Below are 27,183 nucleotides of genomic sequence, written 5' to 3'. Positions count from 1 at the left end.
TCTCTCTCTCTTTCTGTGTGCGAAAGTGTTCCTTTATTGTCTTCACGCGCAGCTCATTCATCTTTGGTGAGTGGCGACATAAATAAGCATTTGCCTACGTTGTTCGTGTTGGATGCTTCCCACCTCTCATTGGTAAGTTTAGATTGTATCATGATTCTGTTCTCTCTCTCCAAAAGTGCTTGTAACTTTTTATGAGCAGGAACAGTGCTCAATATGTTTGCATTAACGCATACCCTTTTCTTGTATTCGCCGTTTCAGATTGGATTAAGCGCCAAAGTTTCCGAATTTGCATAATGGTATTGCTAGTTGGGCTTACATTGCTTTTGGGTCTCTTCCTCGCTGTTCTTCTATTCAACCCACGACACCGCAAATCTGGTTATGTTCATTTTGATGTGATCTATGTTTTTTGTTTTTTTTTTTTTTTTAAATTTGGGTATGCATAATACACTGTGTGTATTTACGTTAGTTCTTTGCATCATTCTCAGGGCATAAGGCAAAAGCTCAAGCCAGTTTAAACGTTGATAAGGTATCCAGTTATTGTAGCTTAGTGCTTTTTCTAGCATTTGTTCTTCCCTTTTTATTTTAGCTGTGAATTCTGCTGCTTTTACTATAGGTTATAAAATAGAATCATTACCAGTGAAATCTATTTCTGACTTTGTTTGAATACAATGTGGATCTTGGTGAAACTGAGAATATATGTAATGTCTTGTTTCAGTTGTTTAAGCAATTGGTGAGGTGGGTTTCTTAGGATTTGGTGTCATTTGAGTGTTTTGCTCAATGCTCATACCCCAAAAGAATGAAAACTTGTGTTAATGATCAAGAATGCTTGCAAAATATTTGTTAAAAGTTAAAATTCTCTTTTCAACTTATAGAAGGTGGGTCCTACACGGGATTTCACCCAATAATAAGAGTGTTGAAAAGAGTTTGTCAATGAGAATGTTGCTTGAGTTCCTCCTAAATGATGTGGCTTTATCTTTTTTGTGGAAGACTTATTTCTTATTTGAGTTGAGCACAATCTAAAAGCAAAGGCGTGACATATAGGAAATAGGAGGCCTTGTATCATTGTCTGATTCTGAGTAAAGATCAGAGTTTTACCATTTTTTGCTTCGGGGTTGAAATTTTGAAATTCAGGGAGGCCCACAAAAGGGGAATTAACTTTGGGGAGGCTATTCTTCAGAACCTTGCTTATTGAGTGGAATCACCATCTATCCAGCTTGCACTTTGACTAATGAAAGATAGGACTAATTTAGCATTTAAAAAGACGAGTACCATTTTTATGATTTTATCATATTATAGGAGCTAGGTTAGTAAGATGGAAATAAACTTACCTTGAACTACAGGTCAAATGTTGGTCATGGTGAACTAATTTGATTTGACTGGAAGTAAATCTATCTATAGTGGGAGCTAATAATAGCCAGTGGACAAAATTGGGAGGGTTGATTCAAACATAAAATTGTGTGTTCTTTAGTGATAAATTTTATCTAACTGTTATCATTCATTATCTACTATATTTTGCTTGTAGGCATCAAAATCCTACAGTAAAACAGAAGTTTCGTTGCATAACAAGAGAACAGACTGTTGGATAATCATCAAGAACAAGGTATGAGCTTTTTATTTGTGTTGCATATTAAGCACCTTACAAATGTGCTACTCCTTTGGTTTAAAACCAAATAATATTTCTATATCAAATCTTCTGATCACCATTCAATCCTATCTATGCTACATTATTTCTTTTTGGTACAATAGTGGCAATTAAATTTGAACCTATAACCTCATGCAAAGTATGCAAGCTATCAGTTCATCATTAGCCTGATGCTAGTGGCTTGACTACATCAGTTGCTCATGGTATGATTTGACATTTTTACCACTGTAAGTGATACACAGTTTACATTTCTTGCGGTTTCATCCACTGTAGGTATATGATGTTACCTCATATGTGGAAGAACATCCAGGTGGTGATTCCATTCTTGCACATGCAGGAGATGATTCAACTGAAGGGTTTTTTGGGTATGCATTCATTCCTATTTGCCCATTGCTGATTGCTTATCTCTACTGAAGATGTTTGTCTGAATTTACCTGTATTATATATTTTTTTCTTAATAAAAAAATTTCTCAAATTTGCCAATAAAATATTTCTGACTTCCTTCTTGATATGTACCTGGATTAATCATGTTCCCACTGTTCTCATAGATTACCTACTTAGACTTGGCCAACAAAGGTTTGAGTAGAAGTTCCATGAGTATTTTTCTCACGAACCGCTGATATTACTCCCTCTAAGGTTTGGGGGGAACTAGAAAGAAACAGGAGAAGCACAAGGTTTCCGCCATTGCCACAAATGCTTTTGTATAAACGTTAGGTCTATATTATGTATGTCATGACCCAACTATTTTAAAGCTTAAGCTGCTAGTTAGGTTAAAGCTGATTTGTTTTAATGTTTTTTTTTTGCTTAGCAAAAATAGATAATATATTAATTGAGTACCAGAGGTACTAGATTTACAAGTATTGCATTATAAGACCACAGGCCAATGGTTCCATTATCGGACTAATGTAGTCCTGATAGAAACCAAAGCCTAGATTACAAGTGACCTGTATTTTGCAACTATGCCCTGTACTGTCAACAACTAATACACAAATCCTGATCTAAGATTGCTGGACCAGTGATTGTAGCTGATTGTAGCTGATTTGTTTTAATGTGTATTCAATATTGAATACAATATAGCTTTTCCTTCCTAGTTCATCACATTACCTTCATAGACTCTGATGAAGGTATCTGGCCATACATTAGATATTGGTTTTCACTGGATAATAAATTAATAATGCCATGCTATATGGATATGACTACAACCATGAACTAAGCATCATTTGAGTGTTACAGTTCCTCCTTCAGATTATGTATCAAATTCAACAGTAACAGGTCCTCCTTATCCAAAACAAGTATTTCACATGATTTTATCTTTCACATGCTCTATCAACCTAGCTCATAAAAGGCTTCTGACATGTTGTGGTCAGTTTGCTGCTATCAGTTGTATTCCCTATCAAAATTTAGTTTGTTTTTCCTATGACATAGATGCAATATGGTACATAATTTAGTCATATGTCAGTTTTAGAACTAGCCAACTTGGAAATAGTGAGGATTGAGAAACTCCTTTTTTTAACAAAGCTCTATCCCCTGATTGATCATTTCTCTATTTGTATTTGGTTTTCTGTACTTGTTTTAAGTGGTAAAATCCATAAATTTTTCTTCTTTATCTTCTTCTCCTCTACCTCATCTGTCACTTTTTACATTTGCTTTGCAGACCACAGCATGCAACTCGAGTCTTTGACATGATTGAAGACTTCTACATTGGAGATTTGGAGCAATAGCTTAGTCAGTTACTCCAGGAATGTATTGTTCAAGAGATGTATGATTTGAGAATTTCAACATTCTGCTGCTGGTTATCTCCCCAATTTTCACTTCTTGTGCATGGTTTTGATATATATTTGTGCATGAAATCATTTGTGCTCTCTTGTGGATGTGTGCAGAAATAGTAAAACAAATGAGGTTCCAGTCTTCATTTCATCTTCCAACCACCATTATTATCCTAGCTTTTTGTCTCTAGCAATTCCCTTTTGGTTGATTTGCTTTATCCTTAATTTATTAATATAATCTGCCCTAATTTTAAAAGGGGGTGTTGTTTAGGGAAAAGCTACAATATTATATTGTGTGTGATGGAGAAATGGAATTAAAAAATTGAATGTGAATCGCCAAACTGTATATGCGTTTAGCAATTCTTGGTTGTTGTACATAAATTACAAAAGTGAATTGTTACAATTACAAAATCAGCTCCAAGGAGCCATAAATCATATGGGATTGAATGGGTAATTAAAAAGTACATGTATATGGAACAATCAATAATGAATCACTAAACAATCAATAAGACCAATTAATCTACCAACAGCCTTGCTTCCAAAGGAACCATTGTGCCTCAAAATTTGGGGGCAGAGACATAAGACAAAATGGACAGAAACTATGTATGCTGAATGAAGCTATTTCCTGGTTACTCAGATTTCTTAGGTTGACGCCATTGGAACAAACGTTTGGACAAAGAACTAAGGAATGAGCCCTTGGTAGGCATCCCTTTCTTTCCATACAAATGTTTTCCTCCCAAGTCAGTGAAAACTGGAGCCACATCCTGCCTTCTTGGTATTCTATGTATCTGAATAATATGCAATGAACCAAAAAAAAAACAAAATGGTTAAGAAAAAGGAATGCATGGTTTCAACCTTTCATTTTCAATTGCTACTAACGAATTGCTGATAATACACTTTTTTAACATTCTTCATTATTAGTTGAAATTTATTAGAAATCGTGAAAAATTATAGATCTCACCTCTGATTTAATAAGTTTTACTCATAATTTTATAATTTAATATGTTGCTAATAATTTTCAATAAGTAGTAATTTCGACTTCTAGAGTCAACTTGTAAAGTCAAGCTAAGGTTGACATAAAACCTTGACTTACCTTGTTGATTTTTCCATCTTTCAAATGGTATATAATGCCAGACCAATTGATAGACTGAGTAAAATGAGAACGAATTGCAGATATAGGGTATAAAAAGTTGCCCACCAGCATTGCAACGAATACCTGTTCAAAAGAAAATAAAACTTAAAAATAAATCAAATCTTAGCTTATCAACTAGTATTTCGCTTCCTGTGACATCATATTAACTCAAAGATTCACAAATTATAATTCGTTTCCCACAAATTCTTGCATCACTTTATTTCATTGCAATGCCATGTTGAAATGTGTTTAAGACATCTAGGATAGCATCACTCAACCATCCACGTATAAAGGAGGGTTGGTGAAACACTTTTTTGGTTTAAGTACTTGGAGAAATACTTACTTTAAACCAATTATAAGAAGCCAGAGAAAGTCGAGGTGCCTCTGGGGACAATATGTTGCAAAGTAGAACTTCTATCCTTGTCAAGTTCCACATTGAGAAAAGTGAAATAAGAGTGCATGTGGCTAGGATCCACACCATTGTTAAACCTGAGAAAAGGCAAATCTTATTAAAGCTTAGTAAGATAGCTCATCCAAAAAATGAGTTTCTTCCATTTTTATTTTCCTTTTCACAAACCTTGACTATTCTTCATGAATCATGACATGAATGCATACATAAATTTTAGTAGGGGAAATGCAACACCAGATAGTAAACTAACATAGCCCATACCTGATTTCTTTCTTTCTCTTAATTTAGTACCCCACAGGGGAGAGTAGGAAAGAAAATGACAGCATTAGTAATAAACTTAAATGAAGCACCTATATAATTGTGGTTATAAATTCTATGCAAGTGCATGCTATTCTGCAACAAAGCATAAGAGACCCATCACAAGAGTTTCCTAACACTTCAAATATTGAACAGTATCCCTCATTCTGTGTTAGCATCCTGCCAATTTTTTTATGCATGAATCAACACTAACAACCTACCTACAAAGGGAAAGTAGTGTTCTCACCTCCAGAAGAGTAATCCATTTCTTCAAGTGAGTACTCCCTAGCGCGAAATCTTAGTGCTGCGGCAACATGAATCACTGCCATGCAGTATGGTGCAACAAATCCCCATGAAAAATAACAGTGAACAGCAAATAATGCACGGTTCATTACTTGATTAACTTTGGTTACATATGACTCCAAAACAAATGTTTGTTTCCTCAAATAATTCCAGTACCTGCACGTGTTTGAATAATTAATGGAAAATATATGGTGAAACTTTAATTTCGGGTGAGCAATAATCACAAACCTTCCAAAATTAAGATCACTTGCAAGGGGATGAGGAAAGACGGCAACCGCAGGAGAACTAATGAGCTTTTTGTGAGCCCCTGAATGTGACAGTATCATGGCAATAGAAAACATAATAAAGAGGAATGAACGACCAAGAAAAAACATTGAATATATATTGCAAAAAGACTAAGTCTATGCTAGTTGAATGCTGGCAAAGCTGTTGCATCATTGATTTTCAAAGTGTGAATTTAAAAGATTGATGAGTATCAGATATACCAGCTATGGCTGCAAGAGTCATATCATCAGAATATCCACCATCTCGAAGTCCCGAGACTACACCACAATTATCTTGCCTGAAGTCTTCAGAATGCATCTGGAGAAAAACTAAACAGTTAGACTATAACTATTTCTATGCACTAATGAAAAATAAAGGTAGAAGCTACTTGCCATCATGCACCCTCCCCACAAAAAGAATGTTTGTCCACCAGTGGCAAAGCCCATTGAACAAGGCTGTAGAACAAAATAAAAATAGGAATAAGTGAATTAAGTACAATCAGAATATTGATATATTATCAAAAACCCTTAATAGAAGTCATCAGATCCATCGCTAACACTATAACACATTAGAAATTTGCAATCATGCAGCTAACTCCAAGCAAAGAGATGAGATATCTAACAAATATCAAGACCAAAGTCAAAATTCAATTAGCTAAGCTTCATTTATGGTGATCCAGTGACTAACAAGTATGAGACAGGTGGAAAATAGAAGAAAACACAACGTTATGGGAACCCAGACATTTGCTGCAGATATTAGAGGTATAAATCCAAAGGTTTTTGTGTACCATATGGTATTCATAGATGCAGTAACTCCCTAGACTTCCAGATGGCAAATCAAGAGGGTATCCGGTTTGAATAAATATCTGTTAAGCATCATAACAGTTGAAAGAGTGTAACCAAATGGTTTTAGGCAAGTGGAACTATAAATATTTCAATTAAACACCTAAAGAAAACAACCACAAGGAACAAATTCTTTTAAGCTATACCTTGGGATTCTTTTCCATTTCACGAACGAGTGCTCCAATTGATCCAGGATGTAGCCTAACATCATCATCTAAAAATAATACATACTTGCTATCTTTATGCATTGCCTCCACTCCAACCTGCCCAGGTGCCAATACTACGTAATACTAGTGTAGTTGGTAAAATGCATCAAGCAAGGACAACCTAACAAATCAACAGGAATGAAATTGCCCAGACATCCTATATCAATAAGTAAATGTTGGTCCTTCATAGATGTATTTGCCTAGCAAGGGTTATATAGTTTATATGCTTTTCAGCAACTAGTCAATTAAACAGCTAAGATGAATCAGCAAGTGTCATAATGAAAAGATGTTTCAAATATAGTATGGCCCTACTTTGCATTTGAAAATACTAGGGCAAAGTATAAGAATAAAATCATACCAATTGATTGTGAATTTTTTGACTACAAGTTGTTGATAAACCAGCTATTATAATCCTAGCTTTAACAGAATCCTGCATGCATTAAACAGACATCTAAGTAAGATGCAGAAAATATCAATTTGTCAGAAAAGACCGAAAACTGTTCTGCAATAGAGTATTGCAAAGGCACCAAAACAATAGAATCAAATCTTAATATGAATTTCACATGTACCTCTAATTCTGTTATTAGTTTTGCTACAGCATGGTATGCAGGATCCTCTGTACTTTCAACTACTAAAAGATATTCTTGAGGGCCACCATAAAGCGATGTTAACTGCATTTGTAAAACAACAGGATCATGATAACCAAATATTTCCTTTCAAAAGGAGAAGCTCAAACCTGGAAATGATCATTAAGAAAAAAGTACTTCATTATGTCAAGAAGTTGCAGTGGTATGTGTCATATACCTGAGTCTTCCAGTTATGGAGATTGTGTTCTCCAAATCCTTTTAGGGGCATAATTACTGTTACACTTGGAAGATCAGCCTGATTGGAGTGCTCAAGTTCACTAATATCATGACAAAGGAATGCAAAGTTATTGCCATTCCGCATACTCTTCTTTATTCTATTTATTTCTCGGTTCCTGTAAGGCAAAAACAAAGTGCTCTAAATTTCTTGTCGACAAAATGATAAATGAGTTTCCTAACTCTGTTTGACATCTATGAGTACCTGACAAATGCAGCACAAGCCCACCCAAAAGCAAGGATTAGGTTTATTATACATCCCTGCATATCGAAACCTCAAATCAGGTTTGTATGACGCAGTAGTAGCATGATAGATTTTCTCTTAAACAAAAGGAGGAATACAAACTATAAAACAGTATTTTTGAAGGAAAAGTATGTCAATAATTATATTGCGATGATACAAACAAAAGGCAAGGCAAGGCATCAATGGAAGATGGTCCAATGAAAAGGAGAAAAGGAAGATAAAAGATAACTTTGAGATAACCATAAAAAAGACTTCGATGTATAAATTTCTATTGAAAATTCGGTTTTTGATGGTCCTTTCCACATTTCATGCTATAACTGAATACTAAACTGCGTACTCTTATTTTGTAATGTTTGAGAAACTCAGATGCTTGTATTATACACCTGTAATCAGTGTCGACTGGGACAACAATGCAAACTAAGAAGTACTGCATTGCCATTTTGTTTGGTTGCTAGCTTGATGCTTATAAAGTTAAACCACCTTACCAATATGTTTGATAACCAAAAAAAATAAAATGACATAATCTCATGGAAGCTGTCTTTATTCTCTAACTTCATACCTCAGCAAGAACAACCAAGCCATTTTATTAAACATATTTCCATAAGCTAGAACATTAAAATGTATGTCAACCCCTCATTTTTCAAACAAGAAGTTGAACAGTCAATATAATTTTCTGTTGGTTTCCCACGTGTTCTTCCCTGTCAATCTATAATTTCTTTTGGTTTCCCAAAGGTAACCTCATTGAGAGGCAATTTTGTTTGGAGCATTGTCGAATACTAAATGTGGACACTTCTCCCAATCGAAATTCATGTCAATCTCTATAATGTTTCTTTAATTACAACACACTCCTCATGTTTTGACAAAATAACATGTAATTGTCAAAACATAACAATTTTCCTATTGTAACCATATTCAACCATTTTTACACCAATTGGCAAATAGATAATGAAGAGCAACAAGTCCACATTGGATCTCAAAGTCCAAAGTATCATCTACTATTATAGTTCATGTAGAATTCTTGCTATTATGAACGAAAATGAACGTCGATACAAACACACCCTATGATTAGTTATCCACCTGAGTTTTAAATAATCCTGTATCAGTTGTTCCATACATAGTCTTCCTAGAATGAATTTCTCTACTATTTCCAAGGCAAAAATAAATAAATAAACACACACAACTGATCATATGATAGGAGGCAAAAGGAAACCTGCGCCTGAACGAAAATGGCAAAAGGAGAGCAGAAGTCAGTGCTGAGACGGAAGAGGGAGAAATCGAGAGAGTCTAAGGAAGCCATTGTTGTGACCCTTTTTCTCTGTTGTCTCAAGTTTTTCTTTGTTCCTTAATTTTTAAACTCTCCGATTCTTGCAACACAAACACATGGATTTATCTATAAGCATGTTTCTATCTCTACGTATAATTTGCATCACACCACAAAATTAAACACACACAACGCCACCACTCTTTCTTTTTTAATACAACACCATCACCACTCTTTCGTTTTTTTCCCTCTCTCTCTCTCTTCTTTATACTATATCTGTCTTTGATCATGAGATTGCATTAAAACACAAGCTTAAAATAGACAAGAGGGGGAGTAACCGTTGGATTGGTGGTTATTAATAAGTACGAGGGACACACCAAAACAACGGCTTCATGCATGCAGATTTTTTCATCCATTATATATAAGATGCTTCTGAATCTTTTCTTTATCTGTAGCTTTTGAATTATAGCTAGCTTTTTCAAATTCTTTTCTTTTATTGGCCAAAGTACGTACAAACTAAAAGGGGGTTGATAGGGTAGAAATTTTTAATTTTCTGAAAATCTTAAGTTAGAGAATTCTAGGTAACGCTTAATTTGTGTTTTTATATTTTTTTTCGTCTTTTATTTTCATTTTTTGAAAATAATTTTTATTTTTAAATTTTCAAAATATGTATCAAAAAGAAAATATTTTAAAGTGTTATTATATTTTCACTTTCTTACAAAAGACTAAAAGTATTGATTTATTATTTTCAATTTTGAACTTTTTTAAAAAAATATTTTCTAAATTTTAAACAAAATGTATTTTTACTTCTGTTTTCTTAAAAAAATGAAAACATAATCAAACCAAGCGCCACTTAGTTTTCCAGGTTTGATATTTATCTTTAAAAAATAGCATTCTTTGTTTATCGAGAACTTTTTAAATTAATTTTCTGCAAAAACTTTTCATTGAGAAAAGTGGAAATCTCATTTTCCTAAGTTTAATTTTTTTACTACATAAAATATCATGTTATTCTATGAAAAATAATTAAAATATCAAGTAATTTTTATAAAATCTATCTAAATACTTATAATGATCAACCTATTAGATTTTGTTTATATTTGATGGAACTAGTTAATAAGGTAAATCTTATAAATTATTCTTAAAGTTTCAATTTAATTTATGGTCAAAAGTTAGTTTAAGGGGTAAAGTTTATCTCTTATTTATATATTTTAAATTTTATTTTTAATCGATACGAAACTCAGATTTTTTTTCCATCATTTATGAACTCCAACGAGCCTATGAAGCTTGGCAGATTTGTTGCTTGGCGTGCTCCGGGAGAATGAATAAGGATTGATGGTAAGAGATTGACCATGTTAAACATTGTTTTTCATGACGTGGAAATATAATGCAGGTCTTATAATATAATTCGACAACAGTACTTAACGCACTGTATGAAGATTATAAATATAAATCAAATTATAATTAAACTCTAAATCCATAAATTGTAATAAAAATCTTTATGCATTAAAAAAAATAATATGCCTAAAGCACGGTCAAAAAATGATTTCATGGTAAGAAAAAAATGAAATAAAAGTAAAATATTTAAAGATGGGACCAAAATTATAAATTTTTAAAAATTAAATGATGAAGGATTTGTTTGTTATCTATTATTTTGTGCATTGTTTTTTTTATAATGAATCACATAAGAGAATATCAAATTCACTACTATATCCTTTTTATTATTATTGTTGAATAATACATAATATATATATATACATATATATATATATATATCATAAATATTATATTATAATATTGTTATATTGTATCCATTTATGATTTAACAACGGTAAAACAAAAGTTTTTTATATAATAAAAGCTCTACATTTGTTATGTTTGTAACCGTATCAAAATCTTCAGAAAAAAAAATTGTGATAAGACCGGTTTTCAAAGTTAAATAAACGAGTAGAGAGAGAGGAAAATAGTGAGGATTTTTGTCTTTTATATTTGGAACAAAAGATTTTAAGCTTTTATTCGGTACTGTCACACCTTTTTTGTGTTGTTCCTTAAATTTTTTAAAATTGAATGTAAGAAAAAGTAATTTAGTAATATTATTTTGTCCCTTAAATGTATGCATATCAAACGAATCTTAAATGTCTCTTTCAAAATAGGAAAATCAAAAGATAAATTTTATTTTTAAAAACCAAGACCAAGTTAGGAGAGAAGACGATAAAAGAGATAAATTTTGTTTAAGCCTATTTAGGAGAGAAAAGACATAAAAAGAAATATTTTTAAAAAATGAAAAAGAATTAAATTAGCTTTTAAATTCCAGAGAAAAATAATAATTTCTAAACAATACACATGTACATGTTAAATAAACTTTATTTTTGGAGGAAAGCCAAGGTGCATTCTGACCACTTAAAATCTTAAATACATCTTAGCAGCAACAAAAATATGGACCATCTTCCTTCATAGAAGTAAACCTAATTGTATAAATTGTAAGGTCACTACAAATAATTTTACTTATCATGTCTACAAGGCATGCAGATGCATAAAATATTGTACGAACCATCATTAAGACCAGTAAAACTCTAGCTACAATTATATATATCATCAGTAAATTAAGCGCCTTCTAAAAATGCTGCTTCAATATATAAATTGAACAATTTCTCAAACAATAGACTGGATAATACAACAATGTTTCCGATCATACATAAATTATAGTTGCACAGATGCAAAATCGCAACTTATTAAAAGTTGTTGAATTACACATCATCTTCGGAAGATACAGAAGAAACCCGATCCCTAATCATGGGAAATTTATCAGGTAATTTATACAATGGATCATCACTTGTAGAAGTAGACCCTTCAAATGCAAGGCCTAGTGTGTATCCTAAAGCTCTAGCTACTGGAACTGCCACTGCATTCCCAACTTGAATGTACCTGAAAACAAATATCAAATTCAAATCAAGGAGACATCCCAAAAACACAAGCAGCTAAAGTGCAAAGAGCCAAAGACATAAACAAAAGTTACCTTTCTTTGACCGGCCCACACAACTTGTAGAAATCTGGAAAACCTTGGAGTCTTGCATTTTCACGAATCGTCAACACTCTGTCTTGTTCAGGGTGTAAAATTGCCTAAAAACAATATTTAGCAGGCTACGTAAAATGACCATTCAAAAGTGCAAATACATGATAAAACAAATTAAACTTTCGTATGTTCTAAGATTCACTTTTGAATTTGAGCAAGCCTAAAAATCATCATTTAAAAAGTAATTCTTAAATCACTTTAACTTTAACAAATCATAAATTGATTGATTTTTCCATCCTTCAACAACAAAAATAATTGATTGGTTTGGATATGCATGTTAAAAAGTGTATCCAAACACATGAACATGTATAAACACATTTTAACATACATATCCAATCAAAGTAACTTTAACCACCAATGTAAGTTCTTTTTCCAATTAAGTTGTTTTGTTCAAATGGGTCCTAGAAGAAATTGTTAAGAAATTATAATTTTTTACATTAAATTTATATAATTGATTGTTGATAAAGATGTCACATCCCACAGTTGAATTTTACTTTAATTTTTAAAAAATAAATATAATACCTGGTTGTGAGGTTCTGCTCTTGTCACAACAGTTGGAACAGTTTCATCCCACCATAACCGAGCAAAAGGTCTAAAAGAATTACAATACTAAGAATTAGGAGTTAATTTAAATAAATTTTTCAACAAACAATTATAAGAAAAGAAAAAGAATTGCACCAAAAATTTAAAATAAATCAAATTTCTCGCATAAATAAAATCTGAGTCAACACAAACTGGACTTAAAATCCAAAATATTTAAGAAAACTTACTTTGATGAAGTTCCATTCACAAAAGTCATGGCATAATCTGGAACCTGTGACGTCAATGAAATCATATTATAAAGACAAGTATAAAATAATTTAATTTTTATAATAATTATTTTAAAAAACATACTGAAAAATATTTTTTTTATAGTAAAGTCATTACATTGATAAAACATGATAATTAAAGTCATAAGTTAAATGTTAAATAATATGCATTTTTTGAATTAGTGCATTTCACGAAAAAAGATACTTAAAACAAAATAAAATTATAAAAACAGGATGCTCAAGTAAATAAAATGTGTTACCGTTTAAATTAAGACAGCAATAAGTATGAAACCATAAAACACAAACACCATAAACATAAAGAACAGAGAAAAAAGATGGGAGAACAGAACAATTTTAGTATTTGCTGCATAATCGTAATGTTTTGCACGTTTGCATTCATATTTAAGTACAAATACATGAGAAATGACAACCCATCATGACATCTATACATGCAGTCATCAAAAGACATGCAATCATTAAGTACTCAGATTCAAATATCCATGGATTAGATGTTTGTTTACTGGTTTCATAGGAAAACACCTAAAGCTTCTTGTTCATATCTCTCATCAAAAGATGTTATTCAATAATGTCTTTCTATACCTCCTGCTATTAACTTAAGAGTGCAGTTTTGCCCAAAACAAAACCAAACATAATAAACTCACCAACAGGAACATTATTTATTGAGGCAAGTAAGCATGCTGAACAATTAAACATCAATACAACAGTAAATAGTAATAAAAAAGTTTTACTGCCATAAATTTATCGGTTACCAATGGTTTTCCTGAATCCAAATATACACGTTCGACATCAGGATCCCATTCAACCTTGTTATCAGCTCCCACACGAACACCTGGTAAATCTCTGAAGCATCCACCCTATAACAATAAAAATTCATTATTAGAAAATTAAACTTACAAATAGTAGTACTATATAATGGCAAATAAATGTTAAATTGTGGTAAACAAAAACCTTCTTTTTAGGGATCCGACACACACGTTGGTAATCATCCGCATTCAATTCTAGTGGACGATGATCATATAGCAAAGACTTCGACGATTTTGTTCTAGATTGAAGCTCCAACATTTCTGCGCATTCATTAAATGAATAATCAATCGGAAAGTTTGCCACATAAATCCACATCAAAAGTCGAGACAAGATATATATTATATTATCAGGCGTGTCTAAATCGGTAAGTCCGTTAACTTTTATATGCTCTCCACTTCATAATTAGTATCTCATTCTTTTAAAAACATGTAAATTTCCAAAATAGTAATATTTGTTAATTTAATTTCAGTTACTAGTCCAAAAAATGAAAGACCTAAATGAGTAGAGTTTGATGTAAGAAGCAAGACCATGAACGAGCAATCAAAGTCATTACTAACAAATGTGTCCAAGCAGACTTTGACAGAAGTGTCGATACTGTTATGCATGAATTACTATAAATCACAAGCATAAACATTTAATGATGTATTACCATGTTTGCTTAATCTAATGAATCGTTGGAACTCCGTTTGAGCAGCTTTGTCATATTTTATCTCATCACGACGCTCATTGTTCTGAACCTATAAAACACATTGACAAAGTAAAGCTCATTAATAAACAAGTTAACACAACAAAAATAGACAGGGTTTGGGAGATGCAACAATAACGTAAGAGTACCCGAGGAAGGTCAGAAATAGCATCCTCCAATAAAAGCTTCTTCTGCAGTTGAACCTTTTGTCCTTCATTGTATGCTACAGTGTTTATCTCCAAGCAACATAGAACAAGTTTTTTTAGTGAATAAGCAGGATACACTCTATTATAACCTCTTAAATAATACACCACTTATACAAAGGTAAAATCATATGCTTACTCCCACTATGCACCAAAATTATTCAAATTCAAAATATGGATATAGCGAATTTTATCAATTTACACATACCTCAAACTCCAAGGGAATAACACCCCTTACAATAACATCATGAGTTGGAAGCGGAAATTGTGGCAACTTCTGCATCGCATAAAGAAATACAATTAAACACATACTATATCCCTATACCCCAAAAATAAAGATAAATATTAATCACCTGAGAAGGTGCAGCCCCCCATAAAAAGACGCGCAAACGAAACTGAGGAAGCCCATAAGCACCTGCAGCCATAATTCCTAAACGCGCTTGATAATTCATTTGAAGAAGGCGACCCAAGGCATATCTCCCAAGAAAGCCTTCCGCAAATTTTACAAGATCAACCACATTTTCCATCAATGTAAATTTGGGCTTAAGGTATTGAACAATATCCATAAAAACAACTAGTTGTTTGTTCTTCTCATCATCCAAAGGACTCTCTTTGTTCCGAAACCGGTTGAAACCACTAATACCTTGGCAAGGAGGTCCACCACAAATTACATCAACATCTCCCTAAGCAACAACAGCAACAAACATCATAAGTTGCATACTTAACACAATTACCCATATTTTATTATATCAAAATGCGTACCTCCATTTAAATACAATTCTTAAAGAAAGTGTACCAAAAAACAGATGGAAGTTGGAACTTACAGGCAAAGGCAATATCTGTGACTTGAAGCCTCGACTGACAAATTCTTTAATCTTTTCCTTGCAATTACTGTTGCAGTGTTAATATTTAAATCAGCAAAATTTGCCTCATGTCTGAATATAATAAAACTACTATGAATTATCCAAAACAAAAAAACATGAGAATCAAAATTGAACTTTAAAATATCCAATTATTATAGAATAAAAAGAATTCATCCATTGAAATATAAATGAAAACAAAATCTGCATCCCATTTCAAAAATCCTTAGAAGTTTGATCCTTTGAGCAAGGAAGTTTCTTTAAAGGGAAAAGCAGCAAATTACAACCCCTGATGAAAAAATTAATAGAGCAAATTTAAACAATAAGCGTTTATTGGACAACCGCATATACTTTATCCATGGCTGCAACTCCTTATATTTTTTAAGTGAACTCATTACTTCATATGGATATTATTATACATCAACAAAACATACCTGGTGTCAAAAAAAAAAAAAAAAATAACATACCTATGTACTGTCTTTAAAATAACACAACACCTAGTTCTGAAATAGAACTATAATGCCTACTTCCAAGGATTAGCAACAAGTCTGAAATATTTTGGCTTACCTTAGACCTTCAATTGGTTCCCAAGAATCCAGGGCAGATTCATAACCCTTCCAATGAACCTTAAAGACAAACAAGTAAAAGCAATGAAAATAATCTTAGCTAAGGCAAAAAGGCAAAAATAGATAACGTAGTAAACTAAGGAGTTACAATTACAACCAGAGGGGAAAAAAAGCTTGTCGCTCAACAATGACTACCTTGAAGTATAACCCTTGTTCTTTTTTCTTATTTGGGTCACCGTAGCAGACAGCAAGGATTTCAGAAACTTCAAATATTTCATCATCTTCATTCAGTTCATTGTCATCTTCACTATTAACCTCTTCATTACTGCTAGTGTCATCGTCATCTTCACTAAAAAGATTCACATATTTCTCATGTGACACCTTTTTTTCAACTAGAGAGAAGTAACTACATAATTCCTGCCACTCCTTCAATAATGAAAGAAAATTTTCTGCCGATTCATTTCTAACCTGATTAGAAGAGTAAACAATACCGGTATCAGTACTCCAAAACAAGGCAGAACCCATTAAAATATAAAATTTGAAAAGAAATGCAAACCTACTCATGTGGAGTTTAGCATCCTACTTAATGTTCAGAGTTATTAATGCAAGCAACATTAAATTAAGAAGCATTTAGAACGTTTTGCCAAAATAAGATTCATTAAGACCCAGTACTCTCAACACAAAGGTTACTCCTCTGGTGCTGGGATTGAATTCATCCAAGCAGAGCACTTAGTCAGTACAGGTTTCACACCCATTTGCTCTTGTCAAGTCAATTAGGAGTATCGACTTACTTCCATAAAGATAGAGTTACCTTACTACAATAGTGCTAACCCTTGCACCTAAATTTTTCAGTCAAAATCATACTTTTTAACATGCAAGGCAATTAACCAGGGACACAAGTTCTTGTCACCCATACTAATAGAAATCTACCTTGAAAAATATTAAGTATTTCAAGGATGCAAGCTAAACCGAAGTGAACAAATTTACATAAAAGCAAAGAAACATGGAATTACCTCAGTTTCAGGATGGTTTAATTTAAGACATTCACAAGCATGTTGATTCAAGTCCACTGCCCATCTCTATTGAAAAAGAACGGCATCAAAATAAACACAGACAAAACAAGATTTATTCAAAGAATTGCTTTTAATCAGAACAAGCAAAGAACTCACAGTAACAAGGTTCACGCCAGATAAATTTCCACCAAGGCACAAACCAGTTGACATTGCACCACAACCACAATATAAATCTAGTAACTTCATCTCCGGATCTTTACTTTCTTCGGGAAGAAAAGCTTCCTTAGGTTGAGAGTTCACCTCATATTTTCCGATTCCATTAGTTTCAGAAGATATTGTAGAAGAAGTTTCACTACCAGATTCCCCATTTTCTGAGTGAAAATTATATACCAAAACTGAGAAGCAATTTAAAAAATGACAACAGGATACAAAAAGTACATAGATAAAAGGAAACCTGATGGTAAGTTAACAAATGTGGAGTATGGCAAAAGATATTGTGTATCACAGTAATAATCACAAGGTGGAATGGTTTCCTTCTTTGCTTCTAAATCTACCTGAAAATAAATAAAATTTTTACAAAAATCTCAAAATTAATATTATTAATAATTGCACTCGAAAAATAAAGAAAATGACATAAAATATAATTGCAACCAGCGCATTTACATTTAATGTTATTCTGGCGATGTTCAGCTTTTCAACTAGACAATCCAAAGGGTTGTCATCCTGGACTTCAGAAAAGAAAACTCGCTTTGGTTCAATGAGATATGCAAGTTTTTTAATGACCTGTAAAGTAGAAGAGGAATTCAAAATAAATGAATTACGATCAAATAATAATTGAAAACAAACATCTCATAAGATTTAAAAACAAAGAACAAAATATAACTTACAGTGTCTTTAGCCCTATAATACCATTGTGCCGTAAAATACAGTGCCCCATCAATGGCCTCAAATATCTCAACAATTTTACAAATGTAATTGTCTTCTCCTTCTTCTGCCTAAATATCAAAAATGTACACACAACAACCTCAAAATTACTCAAAGAATATAATCAATAATCAATGATACAAAAGGTTAATATGTGATGGCTCAACAAGTACATATATACCCATTCAATTATTAAAATATAGAAATTTTTTACAAGTCTAATATTTTGTTTCAATGTTTCGAGTATGATCATACAACTTGGAGAACACACCTTACCACCAGACATACAATTTAAATAATTGCATATCAATCTATAACTGATCACTTATAGCTTCCAAGACCACAGTGATTTCTAGTTTTCAGCGCAATTGTTTTCCAACATATATAAACAATGAGGCAATGGCAAATCAATTCAACCTGAACCAGTCAAGTTTGAAGCATAAATGTTACAACTGTTTATGATAGATGGAATTAAATTCTGACTCACTTTAACATGGGCATCATCGTAAAGTTTGTAAAGCATGCACCCATCTACTTCTGCCTGAGTGTAGTGACGTCGAGCTTGTTGAATCTCCTCGTCTTCATCGTTTCTGTGCATACGAACAGAGTCAAAAAAATCATCACTAAATTGTGACCAACTGTGAGGAGCTCCAACGAAAGGGATGTGAAATGACAATTAACAATGTTAAAAGGTTTTCAGGTCCTAACATACAACATACCTGTTTGATTTTGGCCCAGCGGATTGCTTCTTTTCCTAAAAGCAACAAAAAATAATAACTAAAATTAAAAATTTTGGGGTTGTAACTGAAAATCAACTTTAAAACACTGAAGTTTGTCGATACAGAGTTGCAACTAAAAAGTAAAAAATCACAAAACCAGCTATTAACGTAAAATTACGCTCAATTTACTTAAGCACATTTTCTGTGTTATTTTAAGAGTATTATATAATAAATTAAAATTTTGAAATTTGTTTTATAAGTAGAAATCAAATACTAATAATAAAGTACACATTTTACTCAACCAATTAAGTTAACCAATGTATTAATCTTAATTTAATTATAAATAAATGTGTAATTATAATTTTTATTTGTAACTATAAAATCATAAGGAAATATTAATTAAAAAATTAAAAAACAATAATTTCAGTTGAAAAATTAAAAACATAAAATAAATCAAACTTTTGATATTGAAAACAACGAATACACCTTAATTTTTCCATAAACTCATGAATATAAATTTTTTATTCATAACTATAAATTCATAAGGGAATTTCAATAAAATTTAAAAAAAAAAAAAAAGATTACTTTCAATTGAAATCTTAAAAATTCTCACAAGCTAAAAAGCTAATCTAAATGGGGCTGATGCCAACCACAATGACATAAGCTAGGTGCCAAATTTTGATTGTGTCTAACTACGTGCTCAATTTTGACCAAGCTAATTTTCTAAACCTTAATCCATTTTTAATCCTAAATAAACCAGGAAATCAGCAGACTAAATTAAAGCTGATTATATTCAAAAACAGGACCAAGTTGGCCCAAAACACAATTAAAACAAAATCATTTTCATGAGGCAGTCATTCAGTCAATAGTAATATTGATTTTGCATCTTGCAAGAGTTATATGAAACATTCCAAACTATTTTCGTGTGTCTTCGAGATCGAAAAACCAAATTCACAATCGTCATTTTAATCGAAATTTAGTGTACTTAGTATCAAAACATAACCAAGCGTTGTGCTAATAATAATAAGCACATCGCTTCATTTCCAAAAATTCAAATGTTTTTACTGTGGCAGAAAAGAAAAAACCACCTTTTCCTGGTACCGTTTCGGCCAGCGGCGCCGGGCTTCCTCGTCGGGAACAGGCTCTCCGACGAATCTGGCGTTAGTCCCCTCGCCATCGCTAACGTTGCCGTCAGTAACGTCCGTGAAGCTTGCTTGCGCCTCTTCTTTGACGACAGAGGAAGCTGCCACAACTTCCTCGGCTTCAGATTTGACCGGTGCGGAATCGGCGACGCGAGAGGCGGAGGATCTGGAGGCGCGCTTGCTCGGCGGCGCGGCAGCGGGAGAGGCGGAGGATCTGGTCTTGCGCTTGCTAGGCATGGCGGAGGCGGAGGAGGAGAGTGGTGCGGCGAGTGCGAAAATAAATTAGAGAGAGAAAGAAAGAGTGAGTGTTTTGAAAATGGGGAAGCGCGAGAGTATTTATAGTAGGCGCTGAAATTTTTTGAAGAGGGAGGGAGTGGGCGGGAAGGCGAAAATGAATGAGATGGAAACAACAATGCATTGCCTTTCTGAAGTCGTCTCTTCGGTCTGAGGGGTAAAATGGGAACTTTTGGGTTTGGGATATTTTTCTTTACAATTGGGCTTCTTTTTGTGTTTACTGTTTCCCAAGTTGGGCTAAACGCAATGCATTGGGATTTCTTTTTTCGGGGAAATATAAATTAGGGTGGTTCCTTAATGTGATAATTTAATCCATTAAATAATAAAAAAAATTATTTAGTTTTTGGATGTGTAAAAAGTGTATATGAGGCGTTTGGTTATGCATTTAACAAGAAGAATGCTTGTAACAAATGTGAAAATTGGAAACTACTTTGAGTAGTTTTGTTGTGAACAAGGATATTTATTTAACACAAGTCTCTTGTGACATAATGAAGTTCCAAACACGCGTGTGGTCCTCAAATTGTTTCTAACCTTGTTTGTGTTACTAATAATGCATAAGTTAAATATAATTTTAAAAATGTTTTTTGTGAAGGAAAAATTGAGTTTTTTAAAAAAAAATTAAGGTATTTAGGTAAGTATTTGCAAGGTCAAGCAAAATGCAATCTAAACACTTATTTTAAGCCCATCAATGGAAAAAGAAACACTAACAAATGTTTTATACTTTCACCATAATTTACTATTAATTTTTGTACAAATATATTTATTATTAATATTTTACTGAGGCAATGTGATTCAACAATCAAACCTAATTCCTTGCATGAAAGTCACATAATCATGTAAACAAAGATCTATATGGAAATTGAATAATTATTGAGAAATAAATCATGTTAATAATATTCCAACTTATAATGATGGGATCTTTAAAGAATAAGTGTGAGGAAAGATTTACATAAAATAAGACCTTAGAGAATTTTTGTATGACACAAAATAAGACCTTAAAATTATAGACGATGTGAGGCAATGTGAGTCACACGCTTAAGATCAGAGACCACTAGGGATAATAAGTCTGGTAGTACCAAAATTGTTTTAATGGGTCAATTTGTTAAAAAAAAAGCTCATTTTTGTATGACACGTGAAAATTCTTCTTTAAGACATAGTTTTAAAATTGAATGACACATGAAAATTTATCTTTAAGACCTAATTTAAAATTCAGATTATTAAGCTTACATTTTTTTATTGTTTGCGATAACAATTTATATTCAGTTTCTTACTATTTGAAAAAAAATATAAACTTTATATCATTCAAAGTAGGAACACACTATTTGTAACACACATTTGTACTATTGTATAAATTTAGTAAAAAAAACTACAAAATCACATTAGACACTCATAGAATCACACTTGAGACTAAAAGTTTGTGATATATAATTAATTTTAATTAATAATATAGAGTGTGTTAAAAGAGTGTGTTGTTAGTATTTATTTTATTCATAATTTAAATAAAATCTTATTACAATAAACATATCTCGATCCCTAATTTTTAGAAAATTGAGACATGCATTTTAAATATTTAGTTTTAATTATCTACACAATATTTTATTTATAATATATCTTGCGTATTATAAAAATAAAAACAAATACTAACTAGTGTCCAAAGAATATTAGTTAAAAAAATTAAATTTAAAATATTTTTATTAAAAGATAAAAAATTATTTTATTTATAATTTTTTGATATTTTAATTTTTTAATCAATGTTTTTAAGACTTATTAGTAACGCCTTAAAGAAAGTCACAAGAGGAGAGAAATTGAATAGAGTAAGGAACAAGTAATAAACAAATTGCATGTGTGGGTGTGCGTATACTTGTAGCTCCTTTCTCCACAAAGCCGCGTTCAAAGACCCAAACCCAACCCTAGATTGAGAGAAAAATCCCCAAAAACAAAACACACATCTCTTTCATTCTCTCCCTCACCAAACCCTAGATTGAAAGAAACCCTAACACACCATGGGAACACCCGAGACATCGCGCGAACCCTGCCCCGATCGCATCCTCGACGACATAGGCGGCGCCTTCGGCATGGGAGCGGTGGGTGGCTCCGCCTTCCATTTTCTCAAGGGTCTCTACAATTCCCCCAAGGGCGATCGCTTCGTCGGCGCCACCCAGGCCGTGCGCCTCAACGCCCCCCGCGTCGGCGGCAGCTTCGCCGTCTGGGGCGGCCTCTTCTCCGCCTTCGACTGCACCATGGTCTACGCGCGCCAGAAGGAGGACCCCTGGAACTCCATCGTCGCCGGCGCCGCCACCGGCGGCTTCCTCTCCATGCGCCAGGGCCTCGGCGCCTCCGCCCGCTCCGCGGCCTTCGGCGGCGTCCTCCTCGCTCTCATCGAGGGCGCCGGGATCATGCTCAACAAGTTCCTCAGCGCGCAGCAGCCCATGCCTATGATCATGGACGAGCTGCCGCCGCAGTCGTCGACCGAGCAGTCGTGGCTCGGAGGGTGGTTCGGTGGAGGGAACAAAGAGGAGACTGCCACCACCGCCGGCTCCGGAAGCGAGACGAAGATTCTGGAGAGTTTTGATGCGCCCCCTGTGCCCAATTTTGAGTATAAGTAAGTGGAGAAGTTATCCCATGGTTCAGTTCAGACCAGACCAACGTAGTCCTAATTGATCTCCACATGTCATGAAATTGATTGTTATAGTAAATTGGAAAAACTTGACTAGTTGTCATTTAGAGATTGATTGATATCATAAAACATGTGGTGGTCTGAGGCTATCTAAATAATTTTCTCAAGTAATTCGGGTTTTTGGTTTTAGGGGTAGTTATTTTTTGTGGCGGAGTTGAGAAGTTAATATTGAATTTGTCGTTGAATCTCACTTGATGATTGTCTATCATACAATACAATGATTTTGTTTACCTGTTTTCCTTTTCTTTTTTGTTTTTTACAATAATGTGTAATGTAAGTGTAGTGGTAGGCTTTCATCACATTTATAATTTATGTATTGTTTTCTTTTGAATTAAAATTTTGATATCTTATCAGATGGAGTTATTAGTGTAAGGATGGATTGTGGCTTATTTTGAATGTTTAAATGTCGTCTCCTTTCGCTGGAAATAGGAGTACTACACAGTTTGAGGGTGCTGTTTTATGACTTTTGTTTTTTTGGAGTAAGACATTATCCTCTATCTATCTTAACACAGGTTACACAATACTCAGAATGAGATGAAATGTGAATCTTTAACATTTAAGTATGTAAAATTCTATGTAGTTTCTTTTATTATTGTGTGCATCATATGTTTCTGTTTTTTTTTAATAGTTTTTGTTATGATTTGAAAGAGTTATTATTGTTGGATACTTGGATTTGTTTTTACAGCACCGTGGTATTGTTATTTGTTCTGCATATATTGGTATTTGTTCATGCTCAAGGATAAACTCACCAGAGAATCTTAAAAGTTCAGTGTGAACTCAAGAGTCATGTGAGCTCTACAATGCCATGACTTGAGGTGAAGTGACTAAGACTAGTCACACCTATTTAACAAGTGTGCCATTCTTTAACTGTTCTGGCCAATGACACTTTAGCTAGATCCATGAGAAGGATCAAGAGACTGTTACGTTGGGCCGCCAAGACTAGTTGGCCTGCCAATTCTTCACAGCTCTAGTGTCTTCCTGCTATCAGTGCACAACAGTTCATTGGCCTTGACATTGAGTCAGCTCTGCCAATAGATCAGCCATGAGCCTGATTGGACATGGTGAGCCATTTATGGGTTAATATTTGATTGGTCTGTTGATAGAATTTGGCCATACAGTTCACACCTCCTCAAGTGTGAAGCCTAAAAAGTATAGACGAAAGATAATTTGGTTGGATGGTTCGGTATTAGTATATTGGTAGCAGTGAGCACTTTCTTTTTTCTTTCAAAGTTCATTAGGGACCTGACTAGGTTGATGTTTAGGCTGGGGGAGGTGAATCACGTTAAATTCTATGATGTAGACGTGCTATGTATATTCAGTTTATGCATATCTGTTTATGTCTTCTCTGTTTACATGATGACGGCATTGGGTTTGATTTCACTTCCCTGATCATTGGATCATTAATTTATTGGGAAAATAGGTGTAAATTATGATTTTGGAATTAACTGGCAGCTGATTAGATGTTTTTTTTTATTTAGATTTTAAAGCAAAAAAGTGTAGGAACTGAGTATCCTTGTACTTGTACTATATAGGTTTTGTTTAGGTTTAGTCTTTCTCACTCATGGTTTTGGAAATGGAAACTTTATTTTAGCCTGATTCATGTATTTCAATTGACAACATGAAGGATTCAGTAAGCAATTAAAGTTTTATGTTATGCATTGTGTCCATACTGCATGTTTCTACATTTTTGGTCTCAACAGAATTCTGTATTCTTTATTCTTGCATTTCAATATTATTATAGACTGGCTGGATAGTGTTATGTTCCTCGGTTGGTTTAATTGCTTTCTAGATCAACACTCAATTTGGTCCTTTGGTCACTGAAAAAATTGCGCAATTCAATTTGGTTTTGATAAAAGTCACAGAACAGTATTTCAGCATTACAATTGTAGAACCTTTTGGTCTTTCAATTATTTTTCTTTAAAAATGTAAATCATATATGAATTTAGTGTTTGGCGAAATAATTACTAATCTAAATTAGCCCTTGATAAGTGAAACGGACTAAAAAAAATAGTCTTTCATTTTTAATTTCGTACCTGAATCCAAATTCGAAATCTGATTTTGCTAAAAGCTGATGAGAAATGTTCGTTAAAATGAAAAATTGGAAGTAACAAGTGTCGCTGTTCTTCCTGCTTTCCAATCCGAATAGCTTGAGATTTCCTTAATCAAATCAAACTATCGAAGTGTGCTCTTTCTCTCTCTCTCTCACACACACAAAAAAAAATAAAAAATCGAAGTAGTCCTAATTTGTGATCCATTGGGCAAGGACAGGATATTAACATAATCCACTGTTCTATTTTCTTTTTATTTGCTAGAGTTATTGATACTATGCATGTAGGGTTGATCACTACAGTATAAACATTGCACATGAAATTTTTGAGATGTTACTACTACAAAAATTTATTGTGTAATGTCATTCTTTTGGAAGCGCATAACCTAGAACCTTAACTTTTAAAGTGCAAGGGCATCATGCTATAGATGCATCTGCATGTTATCAAAATCTTCGACTTTTTTTTATCTTTGTGCTATCTTTCCTAAAATTATGTTCCTATATATCTCTAATTTCAAATTAATAACATGGATATTCCCTTTTTTTTTCCAGTGTGAATTCGGTTCCCCTTCAACCGAATTCACTTCTTGTTTGAGCAAAAAAAAATTATTGACGTTGAGAAATCGGTTTTTCCAAAATCGAATTTTGAATGGTTATTTATTTATTTAAAAAATTATTAAAAGTATTTTTAATTAGACAAATCATTTTTTCTTATTTTTTTTTGTACCATTTTTTTTTTGGTCTTTATACATTTTTAAAACATTCATTTTAGGTTTTTAATTGTAAAATTTGGTCTTATTTATTTTGTTATTTTTAAATATTTTTGATGTTTTATTTTCAAAAATTATTTAAGTTTCATAGTCTTCATGTAAATGAATTTAACGGTGTAAGTTTCAAATCTTCATTCGGTTTAAAAAGACTTGAAAAAGGTGTTCTTAAAACACAAAAAAAACATGTTTTGCATTTTAATAGTTTCCTCATGCTCTTTATTTTATTTTTTTTCCTTATGAATATGAGGTTATTTTGTATAAACAATGCATCATTTGTATTGTTTTCATGTTGATGAATGCAACGATACAACTTTTACGACTTGAATCGGTAAAAAAAAGCTCTAAAATTGTGGCTGAAAATTTGAAAAAATATCTTTTTGCATTCTAGAAATTGTGAAAATTAAATTTTGCATTTAGTAAACTCATTTTAGATTTACCAATGAACAATTTTATTGTTCTACAATAAAAAGAAGATTACATATGAAATTCCTAAAACAAACATAAATGAGAAAACTATTGCTCAAACATATTGTTCGGAGCATTATTTGTCACACTTGATGACATGTGACATGCACAAAATATATACGTTTTAACACGAGGTCAATTCTCCTTCAAAAACACTTGTGTCACATATTAACAATACATGAACATACAATACAAATTTGTGCATACCAAAATTATTGGTAACCTAAAATACAAAAACATTACATTGACAACATTGTGTAGTGTAATATTCAAATAACATTTTGAGTGAAGAGGAAAGAAACAAAACACAACCATCTGTAAAATATACAATTCAATTCAATAAAAAATAAACTCCATGCGACACACAAAGTAAGAAATTAACAACAAAAATAAGAAACTTCCATTATGAAAAAGACTTTGTGATAAAAATAAATGGTTTGAAGATGATGCGATATTGAAGTTAACACCCATACATTATCCATATTTATACAAATAAATGAGTCAAACTTTGAATGGAAGAGATAACATAATTTAAATGAAATATGTTGTCAAGCATTTTTTTCCACTTGCTATCTCAGTTGCTCATTCTCCTGACACAAAAGATGAAGTTCTGTAGGATTTCTGACGGGTGAACAATAACCTCATATTTATTTATGAGTTTTGGGTCATTATTTTTTGGGGGCTATCTTGATCGCTAAGCTCTGCAGGATTCCTAATGCATGAATGTGGTGAAAGAATGTAAAACATGTTTATTTGTGAACTGTTGATGGATTGATTGATTCATGATGTGTCCTGCAATTGGTTTATTTATGTTTATTAATAAAAAATAAAATGAGAAATACATACATTAATATATTTCCTACAAGCAAAATACATACATTATTATTA

General features: G+C 32.7%; 4 protein-coding genes across 4 annotated transcripts; 2 read left to right on the top strand and 2 right to left on the bottom strand.

Moving 5' to 3' along the window:
- The first annotated feature begins 20 nt into the window (after positions 1-20).
- Positions 21-3,598, top strand: LOC114407716 (cytochrome B5-like protein). The gene is made up of 6 exons (XM_028370924.1): positions 21-132; positions 259-375; positions 486-526; positions 1,523-1,600; positions 1,916-2,007; positions 3,297-3,598. Exons 2-6 carry the CDS (start codon positions 294-296, stop codon positions 3,361-3,363), a joined length of 360 nt encoding a protein of 119 aa, XP_028226725.1. The 5' UTR covers positions 21-132; positions 259-293; the 3' UTR covers positions 3,364-3,598.
- A 158-nt stretch (positions 3,599-3,756) lies between these two features.
- LOC114407711 lies at positions 3,757-9,466 on the bottom strand. Its single transcript, XM_028370911.1, has 14 exons — positions 9,176-9,466; positions 7,927-7,982; positions 7,666-7,840; positions 7,431-7,532; positions 7,220-7,291; positions 6,802-6,918; positions 6,601-6,678; positions 6,206-6,268; positions 6,035-6,131; positions 5,778-5,856; positions 5,494-5,705; positions 4,884-5,029; positions 4,502-4,624; positions 3,757-4,196 (listed from the first exon to the last, which is right to left on the bottom strand). Exons 1-14 carry the CDS (start codon positions 9,260-9,262, stop codon positions 4,038-4,040), a joined length of 1,566 nt encoding a protein of 521 aa, XP_028226712.1. The 5' UTR covers positions 9,263-9,466; the 3' UTR covers positions 3,757-4,037.
- A 2,360-nt stretch (positions 9,467-11,826) lies between these two features.
- LOC114407701 (DNA (cytosine-5)-methyltransferase CMT3-like) lies at positions 11,827-20,401 on the bottom strand. Its single transcript, XM_028370898.1, has 21 exons — positions 19,989-20,401; positions 18,901-18,935; positions 18,669-18,771; positions 18,145-18,252; positions 17,921-18,040; positions 17,712-17,811; positions 17,414-17,628; positions 17,258-17,323; positions 16,440-16,712; positions 16,246-16,304; positions 15,643-15,709; positions 15,172-15,501; positions 15,027-15,095; positions 14,765-14,851; positions 14,580-14,667; positions 14,075-14,190; positions 13,876-13,980; positions 13,067-13,110; positions 12,819-12,888; positions 12,240-12,343; positions 11,827-12,148 (listed from the first exon to the last, which is right to left on the bottom strand). Exons 1-21 carry the CDS (start codon positions 20,277-20,279, stop codon positions 11,971-11,973), a joined length of 2,628 nt encoding a protein of 875 aa, XP_028226699.1. The 5' UTR covers positions 20,280-20,401; the 3' UTR covers positions 11,827-11,970.
- Positions 20,402-22,164: 1,763 nt separating this feature from the next.
- Positions 22,165-23,372, top strand: LOC114407691 (mitochondrial import inner membrane translocase subunit TIM17-2-like). Its single transcript, XM_028370887.1, has one exon. It carries the CDS (start codon positions 22,340-22,342, stop codon positions 22,940-22,942), a length of 603 nt encoding a protein of 200 aa, XP_028226688.1. The 5' UTR covers positions 22,165-22,339; the 3' UTR covers positions 22,943-23,372.
- Positions 23,373-27,183: the final 3,811 nt, after the last annotated feature.

Source organism: Glycine soja, chromosome 1, assembly GCF_004193775.1.
Source record: "Glycine soja cultivar W05 chromosome 1, ASM419377v2, whole genome shotgun sequence".
Lineage (NCBI taxonomy): Eukaryota > Viridiplantae > Streptophyta > Magnoliopsida > Fabales > Fabaceae > Glycine > Glycine soja.
Note: the sequence above shows the minus strand (reverse complement) of the source record. Positions and strands in the feature narration are given on the sequence as shown.